Here is a 27,112-nt window from a genome sequence, read left to right on the forward strand (position 1 = left end):
CATGCATGTAGCAAGACACACCCCTTCAGTCTGCTCTGTTGCAGTGTTTTGTTAATTTGCTCTGCTGCTGTTGTTGTTTCAGATTCCAGCCAGGAATATACAGACTCCACTGGAATAGATTTGCATGAATTTTTAGTAAATACACTGAAAAAAAACCCACGGTAGGTCCCTAGGCAGTAAAACTACTTGCTGATGGAGTTAAGGGAGGGAGTACCTGGCGACTGATGCTGCTTTGATTGACTCTTAAACTTGTGGTGTTTGTGTGCATGTGTGTACGTATGTGTTCATGTGCCTTGGGAGGAGGGGGGACTACAGCAACGACAGAAAGTACCTGAAAGTGTGTTTTACTTTTTGAAATTGAGTGTGCTACTAGGGCTGGGGCAGTGTCAAAACAAAAAGCACAACTGTAATTTTATATACTGCAGTCAATCAAAACATGTAATTGTGTGTTACAGAGAGAGAAAAAGAGGGAAAATAATTTGTTTGAATGCAAGCAGGAAGGAATCTTGATTGCTTTAAAACCCTTTCTATAAATGATTGTCAAATACCAGCCTCTAAAGGAACTGCTGCTGTGTCAGTAACAAAAGTAATCAAGCCAAACCCTGGGATAGGAATAGCAAAGCTGGAGTCTCTACCAGTGAAGCTTCCAGCAGAGCAGAGATTCAATATTACCAAAAACCAAGCACTGTTAGCAAAACAACAACTTTAAACTGAAAAAAAACTGGCAATTAATTTACTGTATATGAAAAAATGTGGAGTTTTTCAGTTCATTCCTGTGGAGGATGTTTGAAGCCTGGTTAATAATGTTGCTTGCTCCAGGTATTTGTGACTTTTCTCTGTTGCAGGGAGGGTGGTACCGAGCAGAGAAAGCTGTGTTTCACTGTCTCTAAAAGTGGCCTTTTCTTTTTTCTTTCCTTGACAGGGACAGAATGATGCTACTAAAGTTAGAACAGGAGATTCTGGAATTTATTACTGATAACAAGTAAGTGATCATCAAGTTTGTGTCAAGCAAAAGAGGTTTGTAACGTACATTTAGGAGCTTGGGTACCCAAGGGAGAGGGGAGTCTTTTTGGACACACTGGTTAGGAAGCCCATTCTCGACTTCATCCTCCGCCCCCTTTTGTCCATACAGAAGGTTCCTGACTGTCATATTGGTCGAGTATCAATTGCTTTAACACCATAATCCTCCTGTGAAGGTGATCAGTGCCATTGTGCTGCTCTTACTAGCATAAACTGGGGTGGAGAAACCAGGAGCAGGATTCACATCCCAGAATGTGAGATAGACTAGGCAGAGCTTACAAACTGCTTTACCTAATAGGATCAGGGAAGTCGCAGTGTAAGTACTAATTCTGCCTCCTGGGCTCCTGTTCCTGCTTTAAAACAAACACGGATTTCTGCACAAGCTGGTCTTGTTTCAGGAAGGGCCTGTTCAGCTTGAGCCCTTGAATCAGCCCAGCTCTGTCTAGCAAAGCAGTGTAAGCCCATGATCACACTCGGTGTGAGAAGCAGCACTTGAGTCAGGACTGACTGCTCGGGATTGGTGGCATGGTCTGATCTAGTTAAGGCATCTCTGACCTTGATCTCTCTTTTGGTGTCAGATTATCATTGTCTGTTTCAAGGTCTTCCCAATTCTAATGCTTTCTCCCTCCTCAGCAATCAGTTTAAGAAGTTCCCTCAGATGACCTCATACCATAGGATGCTGCTGCACCGGGTAGCTGCCTACTTTGGCATGGACCATAACGTTGACCAAACCGGGAAGGCGGTCATTATCAACAAGACCAGTAACACACGAATGTAAGGGGGAGGGAGGGAGGGAGAACAACTGGGCTGGCATCCCCTTCCCATTCCTGCATGGTGCTACGTGACTCCCAGACACCCACAGACACAGAGCCCTGGCATGGTCCAGAGCAGGGTGGATTCCACACCACGTTTTTTTGCCTGCATGAGAAGGGCAGGTCCCCTCTCTAGAAGAGAAGAATCCTTTACTTCCAGTCCTAAGCATATGTATTTGCAACCCTTCCTAGCTCTCTTTAGTTCTCAGAGAAGGGGCAGGAGCTCTTGTTGCCATCAGACAGAGGAGAGATTGAACAGAACAAACATCTTTGCACACCCTCTCACTCCCTGCAAAGCAACAGCAGAGATTTTAGAAAGACAGTTCTAGGCCTATTTTTGCCCTTCTAACAAGGTCTGGTTCTTCCTGCAGCCCTGAGCAGAGGTTCTCTGAGCACATCAAAGATGAGAAGAATGCAGAGTTCCCGCAGAGATTTATTCTAAAACGAGATGATACCAGCATGGACCGAGATGATAATCAGGTAAGGGCTGGCAGTGGGCTATATGCATACTTTGTGAAAGTCGAGTGTGACTTTTCTAAGATGAGAACAACTCTAAATTTCTCTTGGGTTTCCTGCAGTAACCTTTAATAGAAGCTTCCACCCCACCCAAGCAGCAGCATCTAGATATATCATGAAAACTTCACAGAATACTGTGGAAATACATGAAGAATTTGTGTGGATTCTATGGGGGGTACTTTTCTGTACCCTGAATATCGACTGGTGGCTGGGCCAGGCTTTAAGGTGAAGCCTTTTGCTAAGGTTTCCTTGGAAATGCCCCAGAGCTGAGTGTTGCCAAGCATCTCTCCCACCCCTCCCCGGGGCTTGCAGCGAGTCAAGCTGTGAAGTCATCAGGACCTCGCAGTGCTGCTGGAAGGAAACCATCGGCAAAATGAAACGCTTTGAGCTCAGCAGCATTGCCAGTCATCGGAGCTAAAATCCCTCCTGAATCTCTGGCTGCCTTTGGGCTGTCACAGGTGGCACCACACCCGTAACACAGAGCTAGCTTGTTCATCTGGGGCTGTTTTCCCAGCCTGTGTCAGACAGAATCTTGAACATCAAAAACGGGGCAAGAGACAGGAGACCTCTTCACCAGGGATCTCATGCTCTTTGCTCTTGTAGCTCCCATCTTTACATCACCCCAGCATACCACTATCCCTTGCTTTGGGTCATGTTTCTGAACTTAAGTCGTCAGGATGGGGAGCTGGTCGTTGCAATCAGTATCAGTTTCTGGTTTCCCCGTGGTGGCACTCTGCAGGTGATGCAGCTACCCATGAAGCACAGAATCCATGACTGAGCAGGAGTTTGCTGTGTTGGCATGTGCCCCAAAGAGTGGCCTTTAGCTTTTGACCCCTGGGAACAGATTGTCTTTCAGAAGCACATGGTGATATTCCTGATCTGTCCTTTCCGAATCAGACAGAGTTCAGGCAGAGTGGTTGTGCTTGATCCAGGAGGTGGAGTGCACTAAGACCTCCAGGATGTTCATCCCTAGACATAGGTGTCCCGAAGGTAGGTTCAAAGGCAGAGGCTGTGTCATTGCATCCAGGCATCATGCACACACTCCGTAATCCACATCCACTTACACTGCTACGTAAAAATATCAGCAGCTGACTGCGCCCCCTGCTCCCATTGGCAACTGCTGACCCGCTGAGATGTGTTTGTCCCTTCAGATGAGACTCCCCTTGCAGGATGGGAGAAGGAGCAAATCTATAGAAGAGCGAGAGGAAGAGTATCAGCGGGTCAGGGAGCGGATATTTGCACGAGAGGTAAGCTTGGATGACTCACTTGCCAGGTACCCTCCTGGAACTTTGTGGCAGAAGGTGTCCTTGAGTATACTCAGAGGTCAGATCTCGTCATTGCCTTTTCTGCAAATTTCCCAGTATTCTTGGTATCTACCACTGAATTCCAGCTCCTAACAAAGATGTCTAAGACACTGAGATAGAGAGACCACACCTCCACTCACCAGTCTGCTCCTTCCCTAAATTGCTTGTTTCAGGGGGCAATAGACGTGGGGACTGACAGGAGGCAGTTTTGCTCCTTGCTGCCCAGCAAGATTATAAGCTTGTGCAGTGGCATTTCTGGGATGAATAGCAAATCGGTCGATGAACCCGAAAGGAGCAGCAGCTGTCTCCCCCAGCTTCTCTCCAGTGCTGCAGCTTCAACCTCCTGACCAAGCAGTGCTGGCCTTGGAGTATCAGGCAGGGCTCTGTGCCTTTACAAGATGAATCTGGGCAGTACGTTTGTCTTTCTTACAAAGTGTCCAGCTTGGTTATTGCTTCCTTGAGATCTCTGCTCCCTACGTGGAACTCCTCTAAGCCGGAGCTGTGTTCCTTGCTCACGTCTGGCTCAGAGAGGCTGCTGTGCTCTGCTGTGTTGAGTACTGTCTGCCAGCTGGAGGCAGCTCTCCATGCTATGCCAGGTGGCAAATGATGGAATCAGGGACAATTCCAAGTGCCCATCTGCCGTGGATCATGTTCAAAGTCCAGCTCCTTGCCTGCTGCTTTTGAGCGTCTTGGGGACGACACCTTTCATTTGTCCTAATGGGAATTGCCATGTGCCTGCCCAAGGAGGACGTTAAGGCAGCCACTGACCTGAGTCCCTAGTCAAGTCACCAAGCTTCAGCTGATGACTCTCCAGCCAGTTGTGATCATGGACTTGTCTTACATGCACAGGCCCAAGGCCATCCAGACACGTTAGTAAGCAGTTCTGCCTGTAGACCTGGACTAGAGCAGGCGCTGCCCCAGTTAGCGCAATGCTGAGTGGGCTCGTACTTACCCTTGCGCTGTGTTCATGGGCTGAGCCAGCGCTGTGCGTCTGACTTCCAGAGGCAGGGGTGACTGTCACAGGGTGGGCTGGGCTGGCTTTGAGCCCCCTGCCTATTTTTTCATGGCTCTGATAATTGTGCCTGCATTTAGCAAACAAGGACCCTTGTATGTCTGGCCTTGATGGTTCCATTGACAAAGCTACTGTCAAGCCTGCCTTAGAGCAATGAAGCAGGGAGCTGAGGACTCAGATTTGCAAACTCTTGAAAAAGAGCAGGTTTGTAGGTGTCAGGAGCAGTTCCTAATGGGCCTGGATGGAGAACCAAATGGGACTGCTGTGCAGAAGGCTCAGCAAGACTCCTGAGTGACCATGTAACTGATGCGCAACACAGACTGTGTCTGAGTCCCATACTGTTAGTGCTTTTCTCCTCTTTGCTTTGAAATTGCCTGTGTTTGTTGCTTTCAAAGTTACTAAGTCTCCCTTTTCTTTCCTTCCCATCTTCATGTCCTTTCCGTGCTTCCAGACTGGCCAGAATGGATATCTCACTGACAGCAGGTTAGTACTGTCGAGCAGACACTGTTTGTGTCTCTGGCTTTCTCTACAGAGGACTGCATGACTCTATAATGATGCTTTTTTTCTGATGTTAACCGACAGAATCTCCAAAGAAGGCTTTTCTTCTAGTTCTCACAAACGGAGACAGATTTTTAGGTATCTCTGTGTGACTTATATTGTACATTGTCCTGCTGAGTAAGTTTGCCCCATGCATGGCTGCTTGTGAAGTTACTCCAGTTGTATTTTTTGCAACATCAATTTCTGAGTCCTTTTTTGCTGATTCATCAACTGAAATGGAGGGGCGGAAGGTGGGAATGGCAGGGAGGAGTGGGGAAGCCAGAGGTTTCCAGAAGTTCTCAAGCCAGTCTCTTGTTTCCCAAGGGTAGGAAAGGCCCTGCTCTTACAGTGACAGGATCAGCATCCAGATAAGGTGGGGTTGTCCCTAATCCCTGATTATAAAGGCCGGATTACTTAATGGTGGCAATGAAGCATCTCGGGCTTCCATTTCAACTAGAGTATGCTGCAGAGGGCACTGGGAACATGTTTGAGCAGCATTTTCTTATTAAGTAGTTTTCCTGTGGATTAAAGGGCTGGAAAGATGGAGTTAGCCTGACAAGTTGCTTCACGCATACCCCTGCTGCAGGAGGGGGCTGAAGGTTTGAGGATAAGGAATGCCCACTGCCGTCTTGGTTGATAGCCAGAGCTCTAGAGATGAAGCATCTCTAGATGTGTATGAACAGGACAGCAGGATCCAAGCAAGTGTAGGAACAGCTTTGCCCCTCTCCTCAGTCCATCACATGGCTCAGGCTGCCCTTGGAGGGACACAGTCATGGAAAATTGCATGTCCTTAGTGCAGTTACGGGGACTGTGTCCTGGCATCTGCATGTGGCAGTGGTGTTCAAGGCAGGGGTTATTATTTTCAGATCAGCCATGGGGCTGTAGTAAAACTCACCCAGCAAGTGGCCAAAAAACCATTGCTGATGCGATTGCAGCTTCAGGAGCTGAGTTGCAGCCAGGGCTGCGCTAGGAGCTTCTCTGACTGTTGTGCCCAGTCCCTAAAGAGCTTGGTTAACCTGCTGTCTTTGTTTTGTGGTTCCCATAGTGGGGAGAAGGAGGATATGTGGGCTTCGGGACCACTTTGAGCTCTGAATGGAGATAGACAAGCTCTGTCTCCATAGACAAGAGAAGGCTGGGGTTCCCTTGGTGGTGCTGGAGGTGACGTCTGTGTGAACTCCAGAGACTTGGTGCCCTCAAAGGCTGACATTCAGAGCTGTACGGCTGCCTGTTTCACTCGCTTGGAAGTCCTGTATTAATGCTGCTGAAGCACAGGTCTGATTGCAGAGAGCTCTCTACTGGTGGAGGCACTTGGAAACAGTCCGTAGTAAGGCTGATGGAGAGAAGGGCATGGCTGAAGTTGCTAGGGCAGTGCTCTCTGAGAGCCAGGGTGTGGTAGCATGCCTAGAGTTTGGAGAGCATTTGTAGGGAAAGCAGCGCCGTTATGCTGCTGGGTTAGCAGTAGTCAGCTTGGTAGGGGGGTCTGAGTTCTCAGGGAACCCAGGTTTGCAGCTGAGTCAGAACAGAAGCCGTGACATGCCCCTTCTCCACACAAACACTGCCCCTTCCTCTCTGAACATCCCCAGGAGCAGCCTTCAGAGTTTAGGTTGGAGGGAGCCCAAGAGCTTGACAGTGGTGCTTGTTAGGGCAACTGTAATTTGGCATTTGAGGCTGCACAGTCCAATTCCTTCACCTCTTTAGGGATATAACCATCGTACCGGTTTTCCAAGAGATGTATTTTCTTCGGCTCTCACATGCTTCCAGCAGCCCAGGTTATCGCCTCAGAAGTTCCTTCCAAGCCTGTCTTTTCCCCTCCACAACTGCGTGGAGGTGCTGCCAGGCTCAGCCTGTGGCGCTACATGAGCATCCATCCCTTCCAGTGTTGCCTTCCTCACCATTCCTCCCCAGTGAAGGCCCAGGAACCCGTTACTGCGCTTACGGTCCTTAGCTGGCCTGATAAACCAGGCTCACTGCTCAGGACGTTTTACTGATACTCAGTAAAGTCCTGCTGTGGCCAGACCTGGCCTGAGGCGGAGGGAGGGTGGTCAGTGGGAGCACGGCTCTGAGCGCAGCAATATCCCAGCATGTAGCTGTTCCAGCTGGGCAGAAAGCCTTACCAGGGCTGGTATGGAGCGGGTATGGAGTGGTCTCGCAAGATCTCAGTCAGCCTTGTCTCAAGGCCTCTGTTAAAAGCTTCCTGCAGTGAGGCAAGGGTTTTAGCAAGGGGTCATGCTCTGACCCTGCTGGCATCTCTTGCAGACTGGGGTCTGGCTAGGGAAAAGGGCCAGGAGCCAGCGCTCGGCGCATGCCAAGGAAGATCAGCAGTGTCTGAGCCTCCACGGTGCATGCCCAGGGAAGCTGTGGCCCAGGGAGGGTGCTGAGTGCTGACGTGCTGGGCTCGCCGCCCCGGCGAGGCAGGTCCTGCCGCTGCCCCTTCCCACTGGAGGTGGCTCTAACTCCTCTGGTCTCTGCAGGGGCAACCGGGACAGTTTGAACCGGGCCTCAGGCAGCCGCCAGAGCAGCACAGAGAGCGAGATAAAGTCGCTGGAGCCTCGGCCGTGGAGCAGCACAGATTCAGATGGCTCCATCCGCAACCTGCGACCACCTGTTACCAAAGCCAGCAGCTTCAGTGGCATCTCCATCCTGACACGGGGGGACAGCATCGGGAGTAGCAAAGGCAGCACTGCCAGCAGACCGTCCCGGGCAGGTACTGTACTGTTTCCCCTGCACACCTTCTGCCAAAGGACACCTAGCAGCTGTAGCCTTCACGCTGGGGAACTGGGGCTCATGGTGCTCTGGTCAGTGATTCTGGTTAACATGGGACACGGTTGGCATCATCTGAATGTGTTTGGTACCTGGGCAGGGATACGCCAGTTGGTTCATCGTCTGCTTTTTCAATAGTCACTGTCATGTTTTCCTTCCCTTTAGTAGTTACCCAAGTTAAAGGACGTAGTTTAGTCCCATACCCTGGAATTCAAGCTACCAGTTTTCTGTTGTTTTCTTTCCCCTGCTGTACTCCAGGTTATGTTGCTGTTCCTTTCTGCTCCCCAGAATCACTCACAGCCTAAGGAGACTTAGTCAGGGTGAACCATTTGGCACTTTTCCTTGTTTTCCGATAAAGGAGGTCCAGGGAAGGGTGTCACCAATTAGTCTGTCTCATCAGACACAGTCTACCTCCTCAGACAAAGACCACGTTAATTGGTATCTGCCTACGATGTTCTCTCAAAATGATTCACTATACTCCTGAGAGCAAACATAACAGGGAGCAGGGCCTGCAGCTCCTCAAGAGCTGTTGAATACAGCTCAAGGTTTCAGGAGCACCAAAGGGAATAAGGATCACAAGTCTCTTTGCCCGCTTGAGGTGAGTTCTTCCTTTTCCATCGAGGCTATACAAAGGGTGGCCCAGGCATGGAGAGTGTTCTTGTGGGGCATCACTGGTAATCTGTTACTGACAACAGCTTCCCAAGGGGATGTGTGCTGCACTTGGCAGGGCACCGGCCCTTCTACCAGTGGGGAGCAGAGTCCTTTGTTTTCAACCGACTGCTTGTGAAAGGCATTTGTGAAAGAGGCAGCACAGGTCTTTGCTCTCATTTTAATGGTCCGGTGATAACTGAGGAGCCATATGGTAGCTGGTTGCAATTGCTGTGTGGTATCAAATGAGCAAAATCCAGTGTTGTCTCCCTGTCTTGCTTCCTCCGTTCTCACTGGAAGGCAGCAGGTCCCCAAATGCTTGAGAGCTGTCGTTTCACTGCGCGGGGGGGGAGGCAGGTTAGTGCTTGTGGGCAATTATACTGCTGCACAAGAATCCTTTCAAATAAAAGGGATGGCCCTAAAAAGGCAGCCAGGCTGCTGTTCTAGCACCCAGGCTAACTTTGAAAACCACACATTCATCTTGCAGTTTGAAGGTGCCTACATCATCTCTTGGGACCCTATTTCCATTGTGCTCAGGGCTACACTTACTCTGATTATTGCAACCACCTCCGGGACTGATTCATCAGCTGATGGGAGCACTTATTTGAAGATCTGTCCCAGCCATGTGCAAAGCAGAGCAAGAGAGGATCTGCTGCATTTTTTTATTTTTTTTCCTCTTTCTGTATTTTTCCTCCAGGTCTCCCTTGGGAACAGAAACCTATTGCTCTCCAGGCTTTATATAATGGCAAATGATTAGAAATGTCGGTGGGGGGTGGGATGAGCAAAGGAATTTTCACTTGGGGGGGGGGAACCCAAAACACCACCCTCCATATCCTCATATTTATTCTGTGGGGGAGGAAGTGCTTAGGAATCTGGGGCTCTTTTCCCATCTCGGCATTCACCCCCTGGGCAGCTGTCAGCAAAATGCTTCCTTCTTTGCACCATGTCTTAGCAGAATGCCTGAAGATTAGCTGTTGAAATGCAGTAGATGAGAGTCAGAATTAGTTAAATAGCAGCTACTGGGCATCAAGAAATAGTTTCACAACCCTTTTATTTCTGGAAGCAAGACAGAAATACTGAGGAGAGCCCTTCCCAACTGGGTGTCCTGCAGCATACATTGTACTCCTTCCTAATGGTTTTTCCTACCATGGGAAGGAATTCCTTTCAACCTGCCACCCAGTAGCCCTTTGCTCAAAAGATGTGTGTGTGCTGGGTCTGTGTAGCCATGAAAAGGGATTCCCTCACTCCCTTCTACATTCCGGACAAGCACTCAAAGCAATCACGGTGGTGTATCGGTGTCCGAGCAGGGGCCATGCCTAGCTGCAGAACTGAGCAGTGACTGGGAACAGCTCTCCAGCTTCTTTCTGCAGACTGGTTTATGGTACTGAGCTGACATGTGTGTATCTGGCGGCTTCCTCTTTCTGTAGTCTCTGCCTCATGCTGGGGTAGAGAGCTCCCCACCAGGCAGGTGCTGCTGTTGATGGCCAGATTCCTTTTCCCAGCAGAAGGCCCATGGCATTTATAGAAGGCCCTGACTTTGTGTCTGGTGCTTTCTAGACAAGACGGAGGGATCGTTCCTCCAAAGAATCAACTGCAACACAGATAAGTTTTACTCCCCTGTGCCCGTCCTGCCAGCACCTGCACCAAGCGTGCCCTGTCCCATGGGCAGAGGCCGGCCGTGCTCATCGTATGAGCCTGGCACTGGCCCTTTGCTGTCCTGCGGTTCTGAGTAGCATTGAAGGTTTACAAGAACAGCAGCGATCTGAGAGCTGTACGTGGGGACCGCCGTGTAGGCTGTCCCCTTGGAGTGAGAGTGCTAGGCTGGGGTCAGGGAAGAGAGCACGCTCTTGGGAATAACAGCTGTGCACTTCATGGCCGTAGTCTGGGACAGGAATTGTACCCTGGTCTTCCCTGTGTGGGGCAGGGTGTGCGTGGGTCAGGAGGAGAAGATGCTGTGAGCAGCTGCGGGGGATCGGTGTGTGTACTTGGACACAGAGAGGAGAGAGGTGCAATCACCTGGAGTCCTGAGGGTGTCAACACCTTGGTTTGCTGTGAAGCAGAGACAAACTAGTGGCTTAGCCTGCAGCCTGCTCGCCCTGTCCCCTGTGGAAGCTTCCCGTGTGGACAGCAGAGAACGCAGTCTGGCTGCAGTACAGGAGATAGTGACAGGATCTACCCCCCGCCCTCCCCATCTATGAATCGATGTTTTTCTCTCCCAGGTACCAACCCTGCTGTGCCTTTCTCTGTTCAAGGTTTGGTACTAGGTGCCCCTGAAGCATGCAGCCAGTCCCCTTCTTCACAGCCCAGCCGTGGCCTCCTACCCTGCACAGCCCAGCAGCCTCAACCACAGCCACCCCAACAGCCACCACCACAGCCCCAAGGACTTCCACCTGCAGCCCAGCAGCAGCCAGCCATGAGTAACCACATGATATCCCAGGTGAGTTGCTGCACGCTGTCCAGGGCTCGGTGCGTTCCTTGGGCGTGCGGTGGGAGGTAGAAGCAGAGCCAGCATACACCCAGGGTGCCCTGGACTCACACTTGCCCAGTGGGCTTTGGGTGTCCTCGCACTTGCTGCCTGTCATGGAGTGATAGTCGCTCCATGCTATTGAGAGCAGGAGGAGGTTGGAGCCTTGCTGTGCCTAATCATGATGCTCTGTGACATCTCAACGTGTCAGCCTCTGCTGTGTCCACTCGGGCCAGCAGCCCTCCTGGCCAGGGCTCTGTAGCCCTTTGCTGAGTGGCAGGGTTATGTTCTGGAACCAGTTGCCCTCCTGGTGAGGGACTGTCACAACCAGTAGTTGAGTTTGAGCTCCCCAGTGCTGAAATGCTGTGGCTGGCCGCCTGATGTCCTGGAGAGAGGCAGACCTGGAGCTGTGCCTGGGTGTATTCTCCAGACCTTCCTCGGGCCAGCCCACAGCCTGCAGGGCTGTTTCTGAGGACAGAGCCCTCCGAAAAGCACTCGTGGCTCTCCTTCCTACGTACATTTTTGTGCTCCTGAGGCTGTCACAGCCCAAGAGCTGCCCCTGTATCACCGCAGGACTGGGGAAGGGGTGCGAGCCAGCCCTGGTGAGTGCATTTGGAGAGCATATCTGCCTCACGTTCAGCAGGTGCAGAGCTGGGTGGTGTGCATGGGAAGTGTCTGCAGAAGCTTCCCATCCTGTCCTGTTCAGAGCAGCATGTCAGTGCTGGACCTCCACCTGCCTATGAGTTTTGTAGGGATCCTTTCTGGTCCATCATCTCCTACTTAGGATGTCTCCTACAGCAAAGAACTGCAGGTTACGCTAGAGGTTTTCAAGGTGCAACTAGACAGCGAGGGTGCTAGATAACCTTATCTAGGCTTCCTTTCCCATGAAAGATTGGACCAGGTGATCTTGTGAGGTCCCTTCCAACCTGGACTGTTCTATGATTCTAAATGTTTTCAGTGAGCTGGGATGGGAGGAGGAAACAAGCCTTCTCGAACAGCTTTTACTGCAGATAATACGGAACAGCTCCTTACTGTGTGTTGCCGTCTGTATGAGGATGGGGGGGGAGTTTGTAAGTTCTTGGGCCCTGGACTGGCTTCAGGATTGTAGATCCATTTGCAGAAGATCCTGAGACTCAAGGGAAACAGTTCTACAGACGAGGTGTCTCCCTAAGGTAGCCGGGGTCCAGCACTAAGGCTAGCCAGGAGCGTCTGTCCGGAGCTGTAGCACAGTGTGGGGACAGAACGCAGTGCCCTGGGCGGGAGGTTTGAACACACAGCAGGCTTCTGGAGCTTGTGTGGGACCACTGTGTCTTGCTGGGGTTTTATTTTCCATCTTATACTCTTTGTCTGTTCTAATGGTTTAGGTCCTGGAAAAACTTTTTTCACATGTCTTGACTATTGGTGAAAGGTCTGAAAATGCGCTGTCGCCCCTGTGAGTGCACCTTCTGTTTCACCAAAGGTCAAATCAAATGATCAAAAAACCAGCCCGGTGCTGACCGTTACAGGTTTGGTGCCCAAAGCACAGTACATGGTGCTTGAGTTAGGAGTCGGCAGGTCCTCCCAGTGACAAAGTGAGAGGGGCCCCTACAGAAGGCAAGAGTGAAGAAAAAGACCTTATCTGTGGGAAAGGCCAAGAAGGACTGCGGAGAGAGCTGGGAGTTGGTGCCAGACACGAGCGGGCAGTGGAGTGGGAGAGACTCGAGGGTTGTGCTGGGGGGGAAGTGGCTCTCCTGCTGCTGTTGGCCGTAGCTGGCCTTTGTGAACTTGTGTCACTGTTCGTGCCAGGCAAGAGCTGCTTTGGGGACATGGTCAGCCTTCCCAGCTTCCACAAAGCAACTGGCCGGGCTGTGTGTCTTCACAGAGAGATGAATGCTCCCCCCTTCTGGTCTCCGTGCTTTCCAACCCTCTGCAATGCCCCCCTCTGTGTGTTTGCAGTTGGCTCAGTTGACTAACCTTGTTGTTCCTTCTTTCTCTCCTTCCTCCTATCTTCCTTCCCCCTCCCCCTGCCCTTTTCCCACCCAAATCTCTCTCCCCTCCCTTCTCTGCTGGTCTTAGCCGGTCCCAGCGCTGCAGCCTGCTCAGTATTCTCCAAGCTCCTGCCCCCAAGTCCTCTTGCCAGTCTCTCCACCCCAGCAGTACAACTTGGTATAAACCCCATTTCCTCTTCTGCACTGTCTCTGTTGTACTCATGTGCTGTGTTTTGTGTTGTGTGAGCTTTTGCTAATCAGGTATGTCGCAGACACTGCACCCCAGTGGGTTGGGGATTCATGGAGGCTCTGTGCTGCAGTGGGGTCAAGGCAGTGGGATGCCTGAGGCTGTGGGACCCACCAGGGCTGGGCACTGCTGGAGTGACTGGTCTTGGGTAGAGCCTGGGAAAGCAAGGGGCGAGCCCAGAGCTCCCCTAGGAAGCAACGCTTGTGCCCAGCACTGGGGTCCAGGGGCCGCAGCTGCCCTGTGGTCTCAGTCAGCCCCTGTGTTGTCTCTGCCGGGTCTTTTGGGAACGGCGCGCCCCATGGGACATGGCCTCTGGGCTGGGGCTGCCTCTGCCTGTGTGGGGCCCCACGTGTCACCGGAGTCTGCTGAGCATTCAGGCCCCCCCCAGCAGCTCGCATGCCCCTGCCCCTGTCCTGCAGAATGCTCTTCGTCTGTGGCTTTTTTCTGGGGACCCTTCTTGGGTGAGCTCCTCCACAGAGTAGGGAGAAGGGGTCTGCAGTCTACTCAGCAGAGCTATGTCCTACGTGCTGTCCTCCTCCATCCTTCCCACTTATCCCCGATGCAGGCCGAGGAACTCAGTAGCCCCTTTGGGCAGATCAGCCTCAGCCGGCAGGGCTCTACGGAAGCACCGGATCCTTCCTCTGCTATGTTCCAGTCATCCCTCATCTCCCAGCATCCTCAGCAGACGGGATTCATCATGGCAACCCCTGGGCAGCCCATCCCCACCTCCAACTACTCCGCCTCAGGGCACACAGCCCCCACACAGCAGGTGCTGCAGCCCCAGGGCTACATTCAGCCTCCCCAGCAAGTAAGGACACGCGCAAGCCTGGAGGGGATGTGCGCCTCAGCCCAAAGCCGCTGGGGAGCAGTCCAGAGAGCAGTTCCTTGGGAGCGGGTCCCCTCTTTTTTTCTGCTGCTCATTTGTGATGAATCAATACACAGGGGTCCAAGCTCTGGCTGGGCACAGGCCCTTGCTAGGTAGGCACAGGATGATCTCTGTCCCTTTGTCCCTCTGAGCTCACAAGGCGCTTACTCGGGGACCCCTCTGGCCATTCCTGGCTCATGGTGTTGGGGGAGGGACAGTGACCAGATTCAGGGCTGACACCTCTAAGCTCTCTTTGGGGTCCTGCAGGGCATTATGACCTCTAGGATTGTTCCCCTGAGCTGTGATGAGAATAATGCGTACTGTGCTCTTGCACTACTGTGCTGGGAAAGGCTTGGGTGTGGAGGCTGGGAGGAGCGGGAAGGGGCTGATGACCAGCTATCATCTGGCCAGAGCCAAAGCCCTGGTTGGTTTCCTTCTGCAGAAGCCAGGCCAGGTGAGAGAGAAAACTGGTCCTGGGGGACCAGCTTTCTTGGTCCCACTCCCTCCTGTGTTCTCATCGCCATGTTCTCTTGATTCTGATAGATTCAGGTTTCTTACTACCCTCCCGGGCAGTACCCGAACTCCAGCCAGCAATACCGATCTCTCAGTCACCCAGTGGCCTACAGCTCCCAGCGCACTCAGCAGCTCCCCCAGCAGTCCCAGCAGCCTGGTAAGGGGGTGTAGAAGGGGGGAGGGGGCATGTTTCCCTTTCCTGCCACTCTCCTTGGCTCTGAAGGATCTCCCATGCACCGTGGGGGGGGCCAGGCTGCTCTTCCCTGTCTCCCACTCTTTGATGGGCTTGCTGACTGTAGAGTGCCTCTTGACTGTGCAAAGGAAACTTGGCCTGGCTGCAAAGGCTGTTCTAGTCTTTTTCCCTCCCTCTCAGCACGTAGCATGCACCGAGGTGCTGCAAGGTGGATTTAAAGCCAGGAGTTTCCTTCGCATCTTTTTACATCTGCTGTGAGGGAAGCCTGTTTCCCACCCTTTAGCAAGAGATGGGGGCAAAGCAGGATTTGAGCCCTCATATGCCAAGTCTCAGGCTGTCTTCTGTGGCCAGCTGGGAAGCCACTCCATTTAAACCCTGTTCTGACAGGTTTACAGCCAATGATGTCCAACCAGCAGCAAACATACCAAGGTGTAATGGGAGTACAGCAGGCACAGCCCCCCGGGCTCCTCAACAGCCAGAGGAACAGCATGGGGGGCCAGATGCAGAGTATGATGGGAGTGCAGCAGGCGCAGCCCCCTGGTCTTCTCAGCAGCCAGAGGAGCAGTATGGGGAGCCAGATGCAAGGCCTGATGGTCCAGTACACTCCACTGCCTTCGTACCAGGTAGGCTTCAGTTGTTCTCTGAAGAAGGGCTGCTGGGGAGGGGGCCTCAGCTGCAGAAACCTTGTAGGAGGTGCCCTGTTCCTGTGCCCGAGTGATGGAGCCGGAGGTGGAGACTTGCTCACTTTTTGAAGATAGTGCATGCTTGCCAGCGTGGGGAGGGCACGTCCACGTTTGATTCTGTGTGGGACATGTCTTGAGAAGGAGGACTGAGTGCGGCTGGTCCCTTTGCTATTGTGTTCACAGAGAAGCTGGGAGAGGCAGCCCTTGTCTGGGCAGGGTTGCTCTGGGCTGCAGTAGACAATTGTCTGGCATCTCTTCTACCTTGTACGGACCTTGCTGGTGTCTCCTAGGGGCCAGTTCTCCCTGCTCCTGCTGTATCTTACCTGTCATTCCATAGGGCTGCTGCTTTCCTCCCTGCACAGGTTCCGGTGGCCAACGAGTCCCAGAGTGTGGTCCAGCAACCCTTCCAGCAGCCAGTGCTTGTGCCAGCTAGCCAGTCTGTCCAGGGGGGGCTTCAGGCTGGAGGTGTACCCATCTACTACAGCGTCATCCCAACTGCCCAGCAGAACGGCACCAGGTAAAGCTTCTGTATCTTTGGCCTGCCCTGGGGAGAAGGGGGTCCTGCTGCCCTACTGACAGGGCATAGCATCCTATTCCTGCTGCTAGAGGAGGTGGCCGAGCACCGCAGATGCTGGTCATCTCTTGAGTTTGCTCAGTCCTAGCTCCCGTAGTCAGTGCTTCCTGGACACAGCTGTCCTGCAGCACGCAGTGCTTCCTCTGCCCCTCCAGAGGCAGCTGTGTTTCCAGCCATCTCAAGTACTGAGGGAGCTGGTGATTGCTTGCACAGATGGGCAGGCTGTTCCTCCCCATCCCCAGCACCTCACCAAAGCACTCTCTGCTTCACAGCCCTTCGGTGGGGTTCCTTCAGCCTCCTGGCTCTGAACAGTATCAGATGCCACAGTCCCCATCGCCCTGCAGCCCACCACAGATGCAGCAGCAGTATTCAGGTAAGAGGGGCCACCGGTCAGGGTTGGCACTGATTCTGCACAGATAGGATCAGGTTTTGTAGGGGCTGCAGTGAACAGAACTGCCAATTCAGAGCCAAGGCTGGCAGCTCCTGTGCAGTGGGTTTCCTTAGTCTTGCCCATCCCACAGCTTACTGGGAATTACCGGGACATGGCACAGCGACTTCACTCCATGCTGATGCTGGCCTGTGCCTGGCATCTCCTGGCCAAGGTGGGCAGGCAGGGTTAGGAGCAGGGAGAGGGAGCTGCCTTGGGCTGCAGACTCCCTCTGCTGGCTTGGTGTCACCAGGGCTGCTCGTGGGACCAGGGAACCTGTGGATGAGAGGAGCGTCAGGATTCCTGCATCCTGTCCCAGCTGCAGGGAAGTGAGCTGGGGCCTGGTGAATTGGTGCAAGAGCTGGAGCCAGGGTACTCGAGCTCTGCGCCCAGCTCTGTGATTAGATCCTTGGCCCGAAGTTTTGCTGCGATGCTCAGAGAGGTCACTTGAGTTGCCTTCAGCTTGTTCCCTCTGCTCGCATTTCTTCTGGATTAAAAGTCGTCACTCTGATACGAGCTGTGATTGTTATCAGAGAGGGATCCCAGCCAGGTCTTGGTGGGACCTTTTTTTCAGCCCAGATGGGCAGGCAGGAGTGGCAGAGGAGAGAGTACAGAAGGGGTGTCGTAGGGAAGAGTGCAGAGTTGCACACAGCCTGGCCAATATTGCTGCTGTCATCTCTCCCCAGGGGTGTCTCCATCAGGCCCTGGCGTGGTTGTGATGCAGCTGAATGTACCCAATGGCCCCCAGGCCCCCCAGAACCCCTCCGTGGTGCAGTGGAGCCACTGTAAGTACTACAGCCTGGACCAGCGGGGGCAGAAGCCAGGAGACCTGTACAACCCCGACACCAGTGCTCAGGTATTGAGAGGACTGGGAAGGTGGCAGCTCATCTTTTGGGAGCAGCCAGACAGGAGAGAGAGGACACCAGCGTCCGAGCTGTCTGAATGGGCTGGGAGATGGGGTGGGTCACCCATGGTGGTGAGTCAGGTGTGGGACCAGTCACAAGCACTGGGGGCTGTCTAACACTCTCCCTCCCCCAGGCCAGCACCCAGCTGAACAGCCCCATCACATCCCCCACCCAGTCCCCAACGCCGTCTCCCGTCACCAACCTCAACAGTGTCTGCACGGGGCTGAGCCCTCTCCCTGTCCTCACGCAGTTCCCCCGGCCCATGGGCCCAGCACAAGGTAAGGGAAGGGAGTGGGGACAGCACGGGGCTGGGTCTTCCCGGCCATTTCTCCAGACCCCTACAAACACTTGCTTCTTTCTTACAGGTGATGGGCGCTACTCGTTGCTGGGCCAGCCGCTGCAGTATAATCTGTCTATCTGTCCCCCACCACTGCTCCACAACCAGCCCAACTACAATGCACACCAGGTAAAATGGGCCCAAACCCCTCTCTGCCCACCCTTTCACTGTCCTCAGAGCAGAGCAAGACCCACCCCCCTGCCCCTGGAAGAAGCGGGTCTCACACACTGCCCTGCGGACGCCCCTCGGTTGGGCAGCAGGCTGCCTGCCCCCGCTCTTGCCATCCCCGCAGCAGAGCTGCCATGGTAAATGGATTTCCCTGGAGCCTGGCACTGGGCTCAGATTTCATCCTGCTCCCAGCTTTACCCAGAAGCAGTGTCAGCCCCGAGTCCTTTGAGTGTCCTGGAACCGTGGCTGTGCCTTGATCTCATCTAAGTCACCCAAGCATGGTGTCACCTCAGAGGTGCCAGTGTGTGCAAGGTTCATCCGGGTGTCCTCATTCCGCTTTGCAGCCATGGCCCAGTCATGTTTGGTCTTGGCCCCTGCTCCCAGGATGCTCTGTGGGCATGGTGAGGCCGCAGGGTCTCCTCAGGTGACACACAACCATTTCTATTCTTTAAGGGGCAGACTGGAATGAAACATGGAAACCGGAGCAAGAGACAGGCCCTCAAGTCTGCATCCACTGACCTTGGGACAAGTGATGTAGGCAAGTGACCCTCCTCAAGCAGTTCCCCCTTTGCCCTCTGACTAGTCCCCACTGCCCGGGGGCAGCTGGCATTGGCAGAGACTCCAGGTGCCATCTCTGCCCCGCAGCAGCATCCCACAGAACCCATTGCTGGGGGTGGCTGTGGAGAGCAGTTCCTGCCTGCCACTGCCTCCCACACACACAGAGCACCCCTACAGCCCACGAGGCCTGGCTGGGGCCGGGGGCGGGCGGGGGGGAGGCATGCAGCAGAGCCAGTCCCAGTGAGCTGCACCCATCAGGAGGTGGGGGGACAGGGGTTGCTCAGGACCCCAGTAAACACTGCCTGCTCTGAGCAAAGCTGCTGAGGAAGAGTGGGGAGAAATTTTTGGAGAGTCGGCGATGAGCAGTAGGACACCTGGACCCTGTTCCTGCCTCTGTGAGGGTTGAAATGATTGAGCGGGTAGAGCTGGCAGAACTCGTGCATTTTTATTCCTCTTTCTCAGCAGAAAGGGAGTGTCCAGACCCCTGAGATCTTGTTCCCACCATTGCATTCCCAAGTCACTCTTCCCTCTCATGCTTCCATTTCCCAGGGGGGCCAGGAGCTGCAGAGCCCTCAACTTTATAAAGGGCCTTGGGATCTTCCAGGGGTGGCTGCGAGGGCTGAAATCCCCAGCGGATCATCTCTCTCAAAGGGGAAGGGACTCCCTGTTCCTCACCCTGGGGGGGTCTCTACTTGGTCATCTGGGCCGGAGAGAGAGGCACAAGTCTGGCTGCTCTCCACAGCAATACAGGGCTTGCTAGCTGGGCGTGAGCCAGGCATCCTGGAAGCGAGGCAGTCTTCACTGGCTCTCTGGAGGCTTGTCCCCCGTGTCACCAACAACAGCAGCTGGTTGCAGGGGTCCCTTTAAGAGCTGCTTCCGAGAGAGCTGCCCCCCTCCTTGTGGCTGGCATGTTCATTACGATGCCGCGTTAATATTAGCAAAGAATCCGTTCGGGCAGCCCTCTGCTAAGCCCAAAAGCCGGGGCTGGAGGCAGGAGGCAGCAGAAGTGTTTGGGTACCACAGAGCAGAGGCAAAGAGGTTGGCATGACGCTAACCTGGGCACACAAGGCCCACAGGGCAGCGTCACATTCAGGATCTGCACGAGTCCTCTGTGAGCACAGCCTGTCTTTCTCCCTCCCAGGGACAGAAAGCAGGAGAGCTGGGTTAGTTCCTGGTCCTGGTACCCAAGGATCAGGATAGGAAGATGGGGCAGAACACCTGGGAAAGCCCTAACCAAAAAGCCAAGCCTGGCCAAAGGAAGCAAGGAGGGCTTTGTGCCACTGGAGCCGTGGGCAAACGGGAAATACCAGTCTCCTCTTGAAGCTGGCCGTGTGGGGACCGGGATGTGGCCAACAGAAAGGACCAGGATGGGGCACTGTAGGGAGCAGAATGGTAGGGGCAGTTTGAGGGGGAAGAAGTGACTGGCTTAAAAAAATACATTCATAATGTGGGGACAGCTTTGCAAAGCGCTGCTTCCACAGGCAAAGTAGAGGTGACCTGCTCCAACCCCAGAGCTAGCGAGGAGCCCACGCGTCAGCTCTCACTGTGCCGTTGCCACCCAAGAATCTGCTGCCGCTGACGCGTGCTGTCTTTCCACTGCAGTACTGGGTCGAGTTCTGGAAGTGACAGACCTGCCCGAGGGCATCACGCGGACAGAGGCTGACAAGCTCTTCACCCAGCTTGCCATGGCTGGTGCCAAAATCCAGTGGCTGAAAGAGACTCAGGGGCGCCGTGGAGATGGAGGCGGCGGGGACAACAATGGGACTCCAGAGAACGGCAGGCACAGTGACCTTGCTGCCTTATACACCATCGTGGCCGTGTTCCCCAGCCCGCTGGCTGCCCAGAATGCCTCCCTCCGCCTCAATAACTCCCTCAGCCGCTTCAAGCTGCGTGTGGCCAAAAAGAACTATGACTTGCGGGTGCTGGAGCGTGCCAGCTCACAGTAGGGCTCACACATGGGCACAGAGCACACTGGACTGCGGGCACTTCCCTCTGCCTTCTCTTTTCCTTTCTGCCCTCCCTTCCTCTCGCCTTCCCTCCTGGATATATTTATATGGACATAATTAAGAGACAAGAAATTGATTTTTTTTTTATTATTATTATTTTTGGAGTGATGCCCATGCCCGCCCACCTTACCCTGTGTATATTGTTTTGTTAAGCACTGTGTTGAACCGCACATACAGGTGTTGATTGGTATGTTCACTGCACATTTTATTTAATCAGGTTATTATTTGGGGGGTATTTTTTTGTTTTATTTTATTTGGGGGGTTGTTTTTAAATAAAAGAAGAAAACTTGTCCATCACTTTAATGCTGCTTTCCCGTTCTCTGCCAATACCAGTGGTAGAGGCTGTGTGTGCTGTCTCTTCGGGGTGAGATGACAGCCGCCAGCCAGGGATCAGAAGGGGCACTCGCAGGAGGATGTGTTCCTGCCCTGATCCTGCACCCGTGCTTGGCACCTATGAGGGCTGTCAGCTCACGGCATGCCAAGGCTGGGAGCTACAGCTGGGCCAGGAGCAATGGGCACTTTGACCTGGGGCTGGTCCCCCCCACTTGGGTATTCGTAGCCTCTTTCCCCGGCTGCTGGCCCTATGCAGCTGTGCAACGGCAAGAACAGGGGGGCAGGGTCCCCAGCTGTATCCCCTGCCAGGAAGCAACATCTTCCTCCTGATGCCAGGGGAGCAGCACTGAAGTCGATAGGTGCAGGTATCACTGTGTCCTGCGCTGTGGGTACAGGAGTCGGGCTGGCACCGCGCTCGCCGTGGTGTTGCGCGCAGCAGCCGCAGCCTCTTGCAGCATCTGGATGCTACACCTTCAAGAGCAGGTGCAAGCGGAGGAAGCCTGCTGCTGGTGGAGCCTGGAAGGGGTGTGAGCTCCAGCCCCAGGCCTGGTGCAAACTCCTGCCCGCTGCCACCTACAGCCTGGCAGGGTCGTGGGTGCAGGGACTCTGGCGCTGGGGTGCCGGTCCAGTTCTGGGGACCTGCAACCCGCTGCAGGGCAGCGTGATGGCAGTGGGGTCCCCTGCTGTGTCAGCAGGGAGCAGGCCAGCAGGATTTGTGGCTAGAGGGTATGGGGCTGAGCTGCCGTATGAGAGACCCCAACCACACCGCTGCCGCTCTTCCTCTCCCAGCTGCGGGGGTCTCAAATGCAAAAGCAAGCAAGACATCAGGGCTGGAGCACTCGGTGTGCCCCGGCTCCGCTGCTGCCCCATGCCAGGGGGTGGGTGGCCCCTGGCACGCCCAGCAACCACTAACGCAAATAGCCGGTGGCTCCTCTCCACCCGCTCCCCTCCTTGGGCTCCAATTTCTCGGCGTCAGCCTCCGCCAGCGCTCAGCTGTCTGTTCCCCTCCGGCCTGTCACTCCCGCCCGCCAGGGGACTGGGGCAGCTGCCCCCTTCCCTGCGCACCCGGCACGGAGGGCTGGGGGCTCCGCAGCCAACGGGGCCCCGACGTCGGCCACGCTTGGCGGGGTTTTTCATCGCAGGGCGAGAGCTCCAAACACAGCGTAAGTGTGTTCCCGTGCGCGGCTCCCCCCTCATCGTGGCTGCTGACCCCCGTGGGCCCCTGCTCCACCCACACCGCTGCAGGACCCCAGGGCTCTTTGCACCCCTTGCCCCCGGACTCCCCAGCTCTTCCCTGCTGGTCATCCTAGTTGGTTTCCACAGGGACATGGGGGGTGGGGGTGGCGGGGGCTTCACGTTAGGTGTCCCCAAAACCAGTGATGTCTGTGTAGAAGGACTGTGGGGATGGCTGACAGTCAGAGCTGGCGTGTTTGGGGGATGCAGGAGCAGATCCTGCCCCCGTGGTAGCATGGGGCTTCTGTGGAGGAGAAAGCAGGGCTGCACGGTGATGCCGGGCAGCGTCAAAGGCATGTTTGTCCTAAGGGGCCGAGAGTGGCACCGTTTGCAGTTTAATGGTTGAGATGGAGAAGTCTAGACAGAGACGGACACGTGTAGGTAGCCCAGGGTCTGGCTGGCAGCGCTTGGCACCACATCCACCACGAGCACGCAGCAGTGCTGTGCACGTTGGGCTGGGAGCCTGCCACCCCCAGCCTGCGCAGCAGGGCCCAGGGGGTACCCCAGGGCTCCAGGACATGACCCCCGCGGGACTGGCCCTTACTGGGGCGGGAGGTGGTGCTGCTGGGGCAGAGGGAAGCACTGGCTTGGAAGATGCTTCCCATCCAGCAAGTTCTGGCTGTTCCTTTCCCCCACTGGGCACCTGCAGCGGGAACAGCCCCAGCCAAAGTGATGTCTCTCTTCTCCCCTTGTAGCATGACAGAGAAGGAAGTGCCAGAGCCACCAGCAGCTTCACCCACTTCAGGTGGGAAACCCAGGAGCCGGGTAAGTGGGTGCCCACAGGGCAGCAACTTTCTAGCATTGCCTCAGCCCCAGGAGTCTTCGTGGGGCCCGGGGATGCCTGGTGGGCTCCTGACCCAGCAGGGCACTGGGTGGCCATTTCCCAGCTTGGCTTTTCCCCAGGGTACCCACAGCCACAACGGTGCTCAGGAGTCACAGTTTCTCCTCTTGTGGTGACCTCATGGCACCGGGAGGAAGGTCCCTGTCCTCACAGCATTTCTGACCCAAGGTGCCTGGGGTCTCTTCCCACTTGGGGACAAAGGAGTGTCTGGGTCAGAGCGAAGGGGCAGGGGGCCAGGCACCAGCTTCTCTGCCTGCCTCACCCCACATGCCTGCCGTGTGCAATGCATCCTCTCCTGCCCCGGCAGCTACAGAAGCTGAAGCAACTTTTCCAGCGAAAACCCAAGGAGGAGACAACGCCAGAGCCGCAGCCCAATGGGGAGCTGGTCAGCCCTTCAGGGGGACCCATCTACTACATCTATGAGGAAGAGGAAGAAGAGGAAGAGGAGGAGGAGCCTGAGCCCCCTCCAGAGCCCCAGAAACTTGTCAATGACAAACCCCACAAGTTCAAAGATCATTACTACAAAAAGCCCAAGTTTTGTGATGTTTGTGCCCGCATGATTGTCCGTGAGTCCTGAGGGGGCTGGGGCTGGGGGCCATGGCCAGGGTGAGTGCTGGGGGACAAGGCTGGAGAGGACTTCAGCCCAGCCGTCCCCACAGCTGCAGTGTCACATTGCCTCTCCTTTCTGCCCCTCTTCCCCCACACACCGCCAGTCAACAACAAATTTGGCCTGAGGTGCAAGAACTGCAAAACCAACATCCACCACCACTGCCAGTCCTACGTGGAGATGCAGCGCTGCTTTGGCAAAATCGTGAGTGTTCCCACCAGCCCTGGGCTTGGGGCACCCCGTCGCAGGGAAGACCAAAGCACCATGGCAGGGAGTGGCCGGCTCGGTCCTTGTGGCCATGACCCAGGCACAATGACCCACCTCCCTTCCTGGCTCTGAGGGGGGACCGCAGAGCGGGGACCGCAGAGGCATCACCTGCCTGCTGCATGGTCACCTTCTGGGTCCCCAGCATCCACCCGCTCCCCCTCAGCTCTCACAGCAGGGCCCAAGGGTCTGGGTGGAGGCTGATGCTCCGACCTCCTTTTTCCCTCCAGCCCCCAGGGTTTCGCCGGGCATACAGCTCACCCCTCTACAGTGACCAGCAATACGCCTGCGTCAAGGACCTGCTCTGTAAGTACTGTCCCCACGCTGGAGTGCCCCATCTCCTTGCATCCTGGAGCTGAACCCCTCTCACCATCCCTGTGCCCCTGCAGCAGACAACAGGAGCGACCCCGTGTTCGAGACCCTGCGGACGGGTGTCATTATGGCCAACAAGGAACGCAAGAAAGGGCAGGATGACAAGAAAAACGTGAGTGCAGGGTTGGCCTGTCGCTCCAAATGCCCGACGGTCCCAGCACCACAGCCTACACCCCATTGCCACCCCCACCTCCCTGCCTGCTCTGCACCCCCTGACAGCTCTCTGCCTTGCAGCCTTTGGCTGCTATGATGGATGAGGAGCCAGAGGCCACGAAGCCAGAAGGAGGCAAAACCGAGGGCGGTGAGTGCTGCGACTGCAGCGGGGCTGTCTGCACACGGAGAGGCAGGGAACTGGGGGGAGCTGAGCCTCAGCCATGAGCATGGGGCAGGGAGGGAGCCTGATGGGGAGGGAGTCCACCAGGATGGGGTTTACTCTGCAGAAATGGGGAAAGTTCAGTTCAGGTCTCCACCTTCTCTGCTTCCCCTTGTTGACCTGGTCACAGGAGATCCTTGGGAAGAGGCTGGTTGTGGGGCAGGGAGGCAGCACCAGGAGAGATGTAACCCCCCCCCTCCCATTTCCAGGCACCTCTGAAGGGGACAAGAAGACTGAGAAGAGCGCAGCAGATGACAAGGTATCCGTCATCCTCACCCTACATGCCAACACCCCCCGGCCTTGGAGCAGTGTAGGCAGAGGCTGCAGGGACCTCCTTGCTGGGCTCCCTGGAGCTGTCCTCAGCCTCTCTGGGGCCCTGAACCCCTCTCTCCTCCTCCCTCAGAACAAGAAGCCACAGCCAGGGATGCGTGGTGGCTATCTGCAGTCTCACTATTTTGTGGCACTTTATCGCTTCAAAGCTCTGGAGAAAGATGACCTAGATTTCCCGTAAGTTCCCAGCCACATTATGGGCATAGGAGTGATGAGGGGAAGGATGTGGCGTGTCCGTTGCGGAGGGGGACAAGTCTTCTCCTTAACAGTGAGGTCTTATGGCCAGGAGGGGTCTCTGAATGAATGAATGAGGGCAGAAATTAGGGCTACGCTGGCTGTGGTTTGGGTTTTGTGGCTTTTCTGCCTGCCCCAGTGTGCTACACATTGAGCAGGGGTCCCAGCTCTCCGAGCCAGCTCTCCCAGCTCCCGGGTGTTGGGCACAAGCCTCATTTCCAAGACTGCTGGTGTCTGTCTTGATGTGGTTTCTTGCACCCCAGACCTGAGGCTGAGCTGGTCATGTCTGTCCCCGAGCTTGTGGGCTGCGTGCATTCCTTGACCTTCCCTGACACAGGGATCTAGGAGCTGGTGCTGTGGGAAGAGTAATTTTCCTTGCCAGCCTCAAGGTGTACTGTGGCGAGGGGGGTACCTGTCCCCCCTCACACTGAGCCCTTCTTTCCCTTTGCAGGCCAGGGGAGAAGATCACGGTGATTGATGATTCCAATGAGGAGTGGTGGCGGGTAAGGCTGGTGTCCTGCAAGCGCGGAGGGGAAAGATGCAGAGCTTAAAGCAAAGGGAGAGGTCAGCTGGGAGTGCAAATGGCACCCTGAGGGGGACACGGCCCCCTAGACCTCCTGTGTCCTCATGCCAGCCCATGACCTGCAGACTGTTTGTCATGGGGGAGTCTGGGGATCATATGGATTGGCTCCAATCCCCACCTCGCACCCGTCCACTGATTTCTTTCAGGGGAAGATTGGTGAAAAAATTGGCTACTTCCCTCCTAACTTCATCATCCGGGTGCGGGCAGGTGAGCGGGTGCACAAGGTGACACGCTCCTTCGTGGGCAACCGGGAGATCGGGCAGATCACACTGAAGAAGGATCAGGTGAGACTGGACTACGTGGTGGTCACAGCCCGTGGTCCCTCAGCCCCCATCCATCGCGGCTGCCCCGCTGTACCCCACAGCTGCTCCCTGCCATGGCCCACATCCACCCCCATGCTGCCCACTGCCCCCAGCCCCTCGGACGAGACCAGCTTTGCCCAGCCCCCCCCACCTTCCCCTGGGGGTTGCTGCTGTCCCCCTGCTCTGTGGGGCCCTGGGGTCTCACCTGCCCCCCTCTCGCCCCCAGATCGTGGTGCAGAAGGGTGAAGAGGTGAATGGTTACGTGAAAGTCTACACCGGCCGCAAAGTGGGGCTCTTCCCTGTGGATTTCCTGCAGGAGATCTGAGTGGGGCAGCATCCTAGGGCCCCCCAGCCCAGGGGGACGGATGGACCTTGGGTGCAGGGAGCTGCCATGGCTGGGCAGGGATGGGGATGAGGATGGTGGGCACCTCCATCCCTGATGCCTGCAGCAATGGGGTCTCCGGTGGGGACTGTCTCTGCCAGGACCAGGGCAGGCTGAGAGTGTGGGGGATGCCTCTTCAGCTGTTTCCCCCATGGGGTTTTTGGTGGCCTCAGAGAAACTGGATGCAAGGAGGGGGCACCCCTAGACTCGCTTTGGAGGCCACCTAGCCCTCCCCCCCGCCAGAGGTGGTGGGTGCTGGGTGCCTCGGGGGTGTCAGTGTGGTCCTGTCCCACTGCTCCGGGCTGCGTAATCCTGAGTTTTGGCAATACATGTCTGCTCCCCAACCCAGAGCTCTCCCTGGTTTGGATCTAGGGGGGTGGGGGGCTCACTGGGGGGCTGCCGGTGGCCTCGGCTGGTGCTTTCCTGCTCCCTGCGACACCCAGTGCAGCACAGACCAGTGCCCTGCGCGTGTGCACACACACGTGCGCACACCATCCACCCTCCCCGACCCCCCACGCCAACACGGTACCCAGGACCCCGCGTGGGCCCCCCACAGCCAAAGGCTGTTCCGAGCACGTCGGAGCCCAGCGGGTCCCGGGGGGGGGGGGGGGGGGGGGGCGCGGTCGGTGGGAGTGGCAGGAGGCAGGACCCCCCACCGGCCCGCAGCCCCGGGGGGGACGCGCCGGGACTGGGGCCGCCCCGCGGTGCCGAGCGCTGGCGCGGGGCCCGGCGGGGCCCGAAT

General features: G+C 55.5%; 2 protein-coding genes across 10 annotated transcripts in view; both read left to right on the plus strand.

Annotated features, from left to right (window-relative positions):
- The window catches only part of R3HDM2 (R3H domain containing 2), a 60,642-nt gene extending 39,835 nt beyond the window's left edge, over positions 1–20,807 (plus strand). For 4 of the 9 annotated variants that reach the window (XM_040618484.1, XM_040618485.1, XM_040618486.1 and 1 more), the window contains 19 exons: positions 83–161; positions 923–982; positions 1,654–1,794; positions 2,204–2,312; positions 3,500–3,595; positions 5,116–5,147; positions 7,673–7,905; positions 10,862–11,046; positions 13,129–13,218; positions 13,853–14,095; positions 14,696–14,822; positions 15,246–15,481; positions 15,904–16,058; positions 16,388–16,488; positions 17,229–17,398; positions 17,581–17,725; positions 17,813–17,913; positions 18,406–18,490; positions 20,113–20,807. In XM_040618484.1, coding sequence (XP_040474418.1) covers positions 83–161; positions 923–982; positions 1,654–1,794; positions 2,204–2,312; positions 3,500–3,595; positions 5,116–5,147; positions 7,673–7,905; positions 10,862–11,046; positions 13,129–13,218; positions 13,853–14,095; positions 14,696–14,822; positions 15,246–15,481; positions 15,904–16,058; positions 16,388–16,488; positions 17,229–17,398; positions 17,581–17,725; positions 17,813–17,913; positions 18,406–18,490; positions 20,113–20,456 — 2,732 coding nt within the window. In that variant the 3' untranslated portion in view covers positions 20,457–20,807. The remainder of the gene's footprint in view (positions 1–82; positions 162–922; positions 983–1,653; positions 1,795–2,203; positions 2,313–3,499; positions 3,596–5,115; positions 5,148–7,672; positions 7,906–10,861; positions 11,047–13,128; positions 13,219–13,852; positions 14,096–14,695; positions 14,823–15,245; positions 15,482–15,903; positions 16,059–16,387; positions 16,489–17,228; positions 17,399–17,580; positions 17,726–17,812; positions 17,914–18,405; positions 18,491–20,112) is intronic. The other 5 variants (XM_040618480.1, XM_040618483.1, XM_040618482.1 and 2 more) reach the window with 5 other exon arrangements.
- Positions 20,808–21,577: 770 nt separating this feature from the next.
- STAC3 (SH3 and cysteine rich domain 3) lies at positions 21,578–26,635 on the plus strand. The gene is given in 14 exon segments (XM_040577993.1): positions 21,578–21,781; positions 21,784–21,867; positions 21,870–22,012; positions 22,778–22,847; positions 23,231–23,489; positions 23,637–23,734; positions 24,025–24,100; positions 24,184–24,278; positions 24,401–24,467; positions 24,749–24,798; positions 24,943–25,046; positions 25,555–25,606; positions 25,833–25,970; positions 26,215–26,635. Coding segments are annotated over 14 exon segments (1,539 nt in total). The 3' UTR covers positions 26,314–26,635.
- The last annotated feature ends 477 nt before the right edge of the window (positions 26,636–27,112 follow it).

The sequence above is a fragment of the Falco naumanni genome, chromosome 20 (assembly GCF_017639655.2).
Source record: "Falco naumanni isolate bFalNau1 chromosome 20, bFalNau1.pat, whole genome shotgun sequence".
Classification (NCBI taxonomy): domain Eukaryota; kingdom Metazoa; phylum Chordata; class Aves; order Falconiformes; family Falconidae; genus Falco; species Falco naumanni.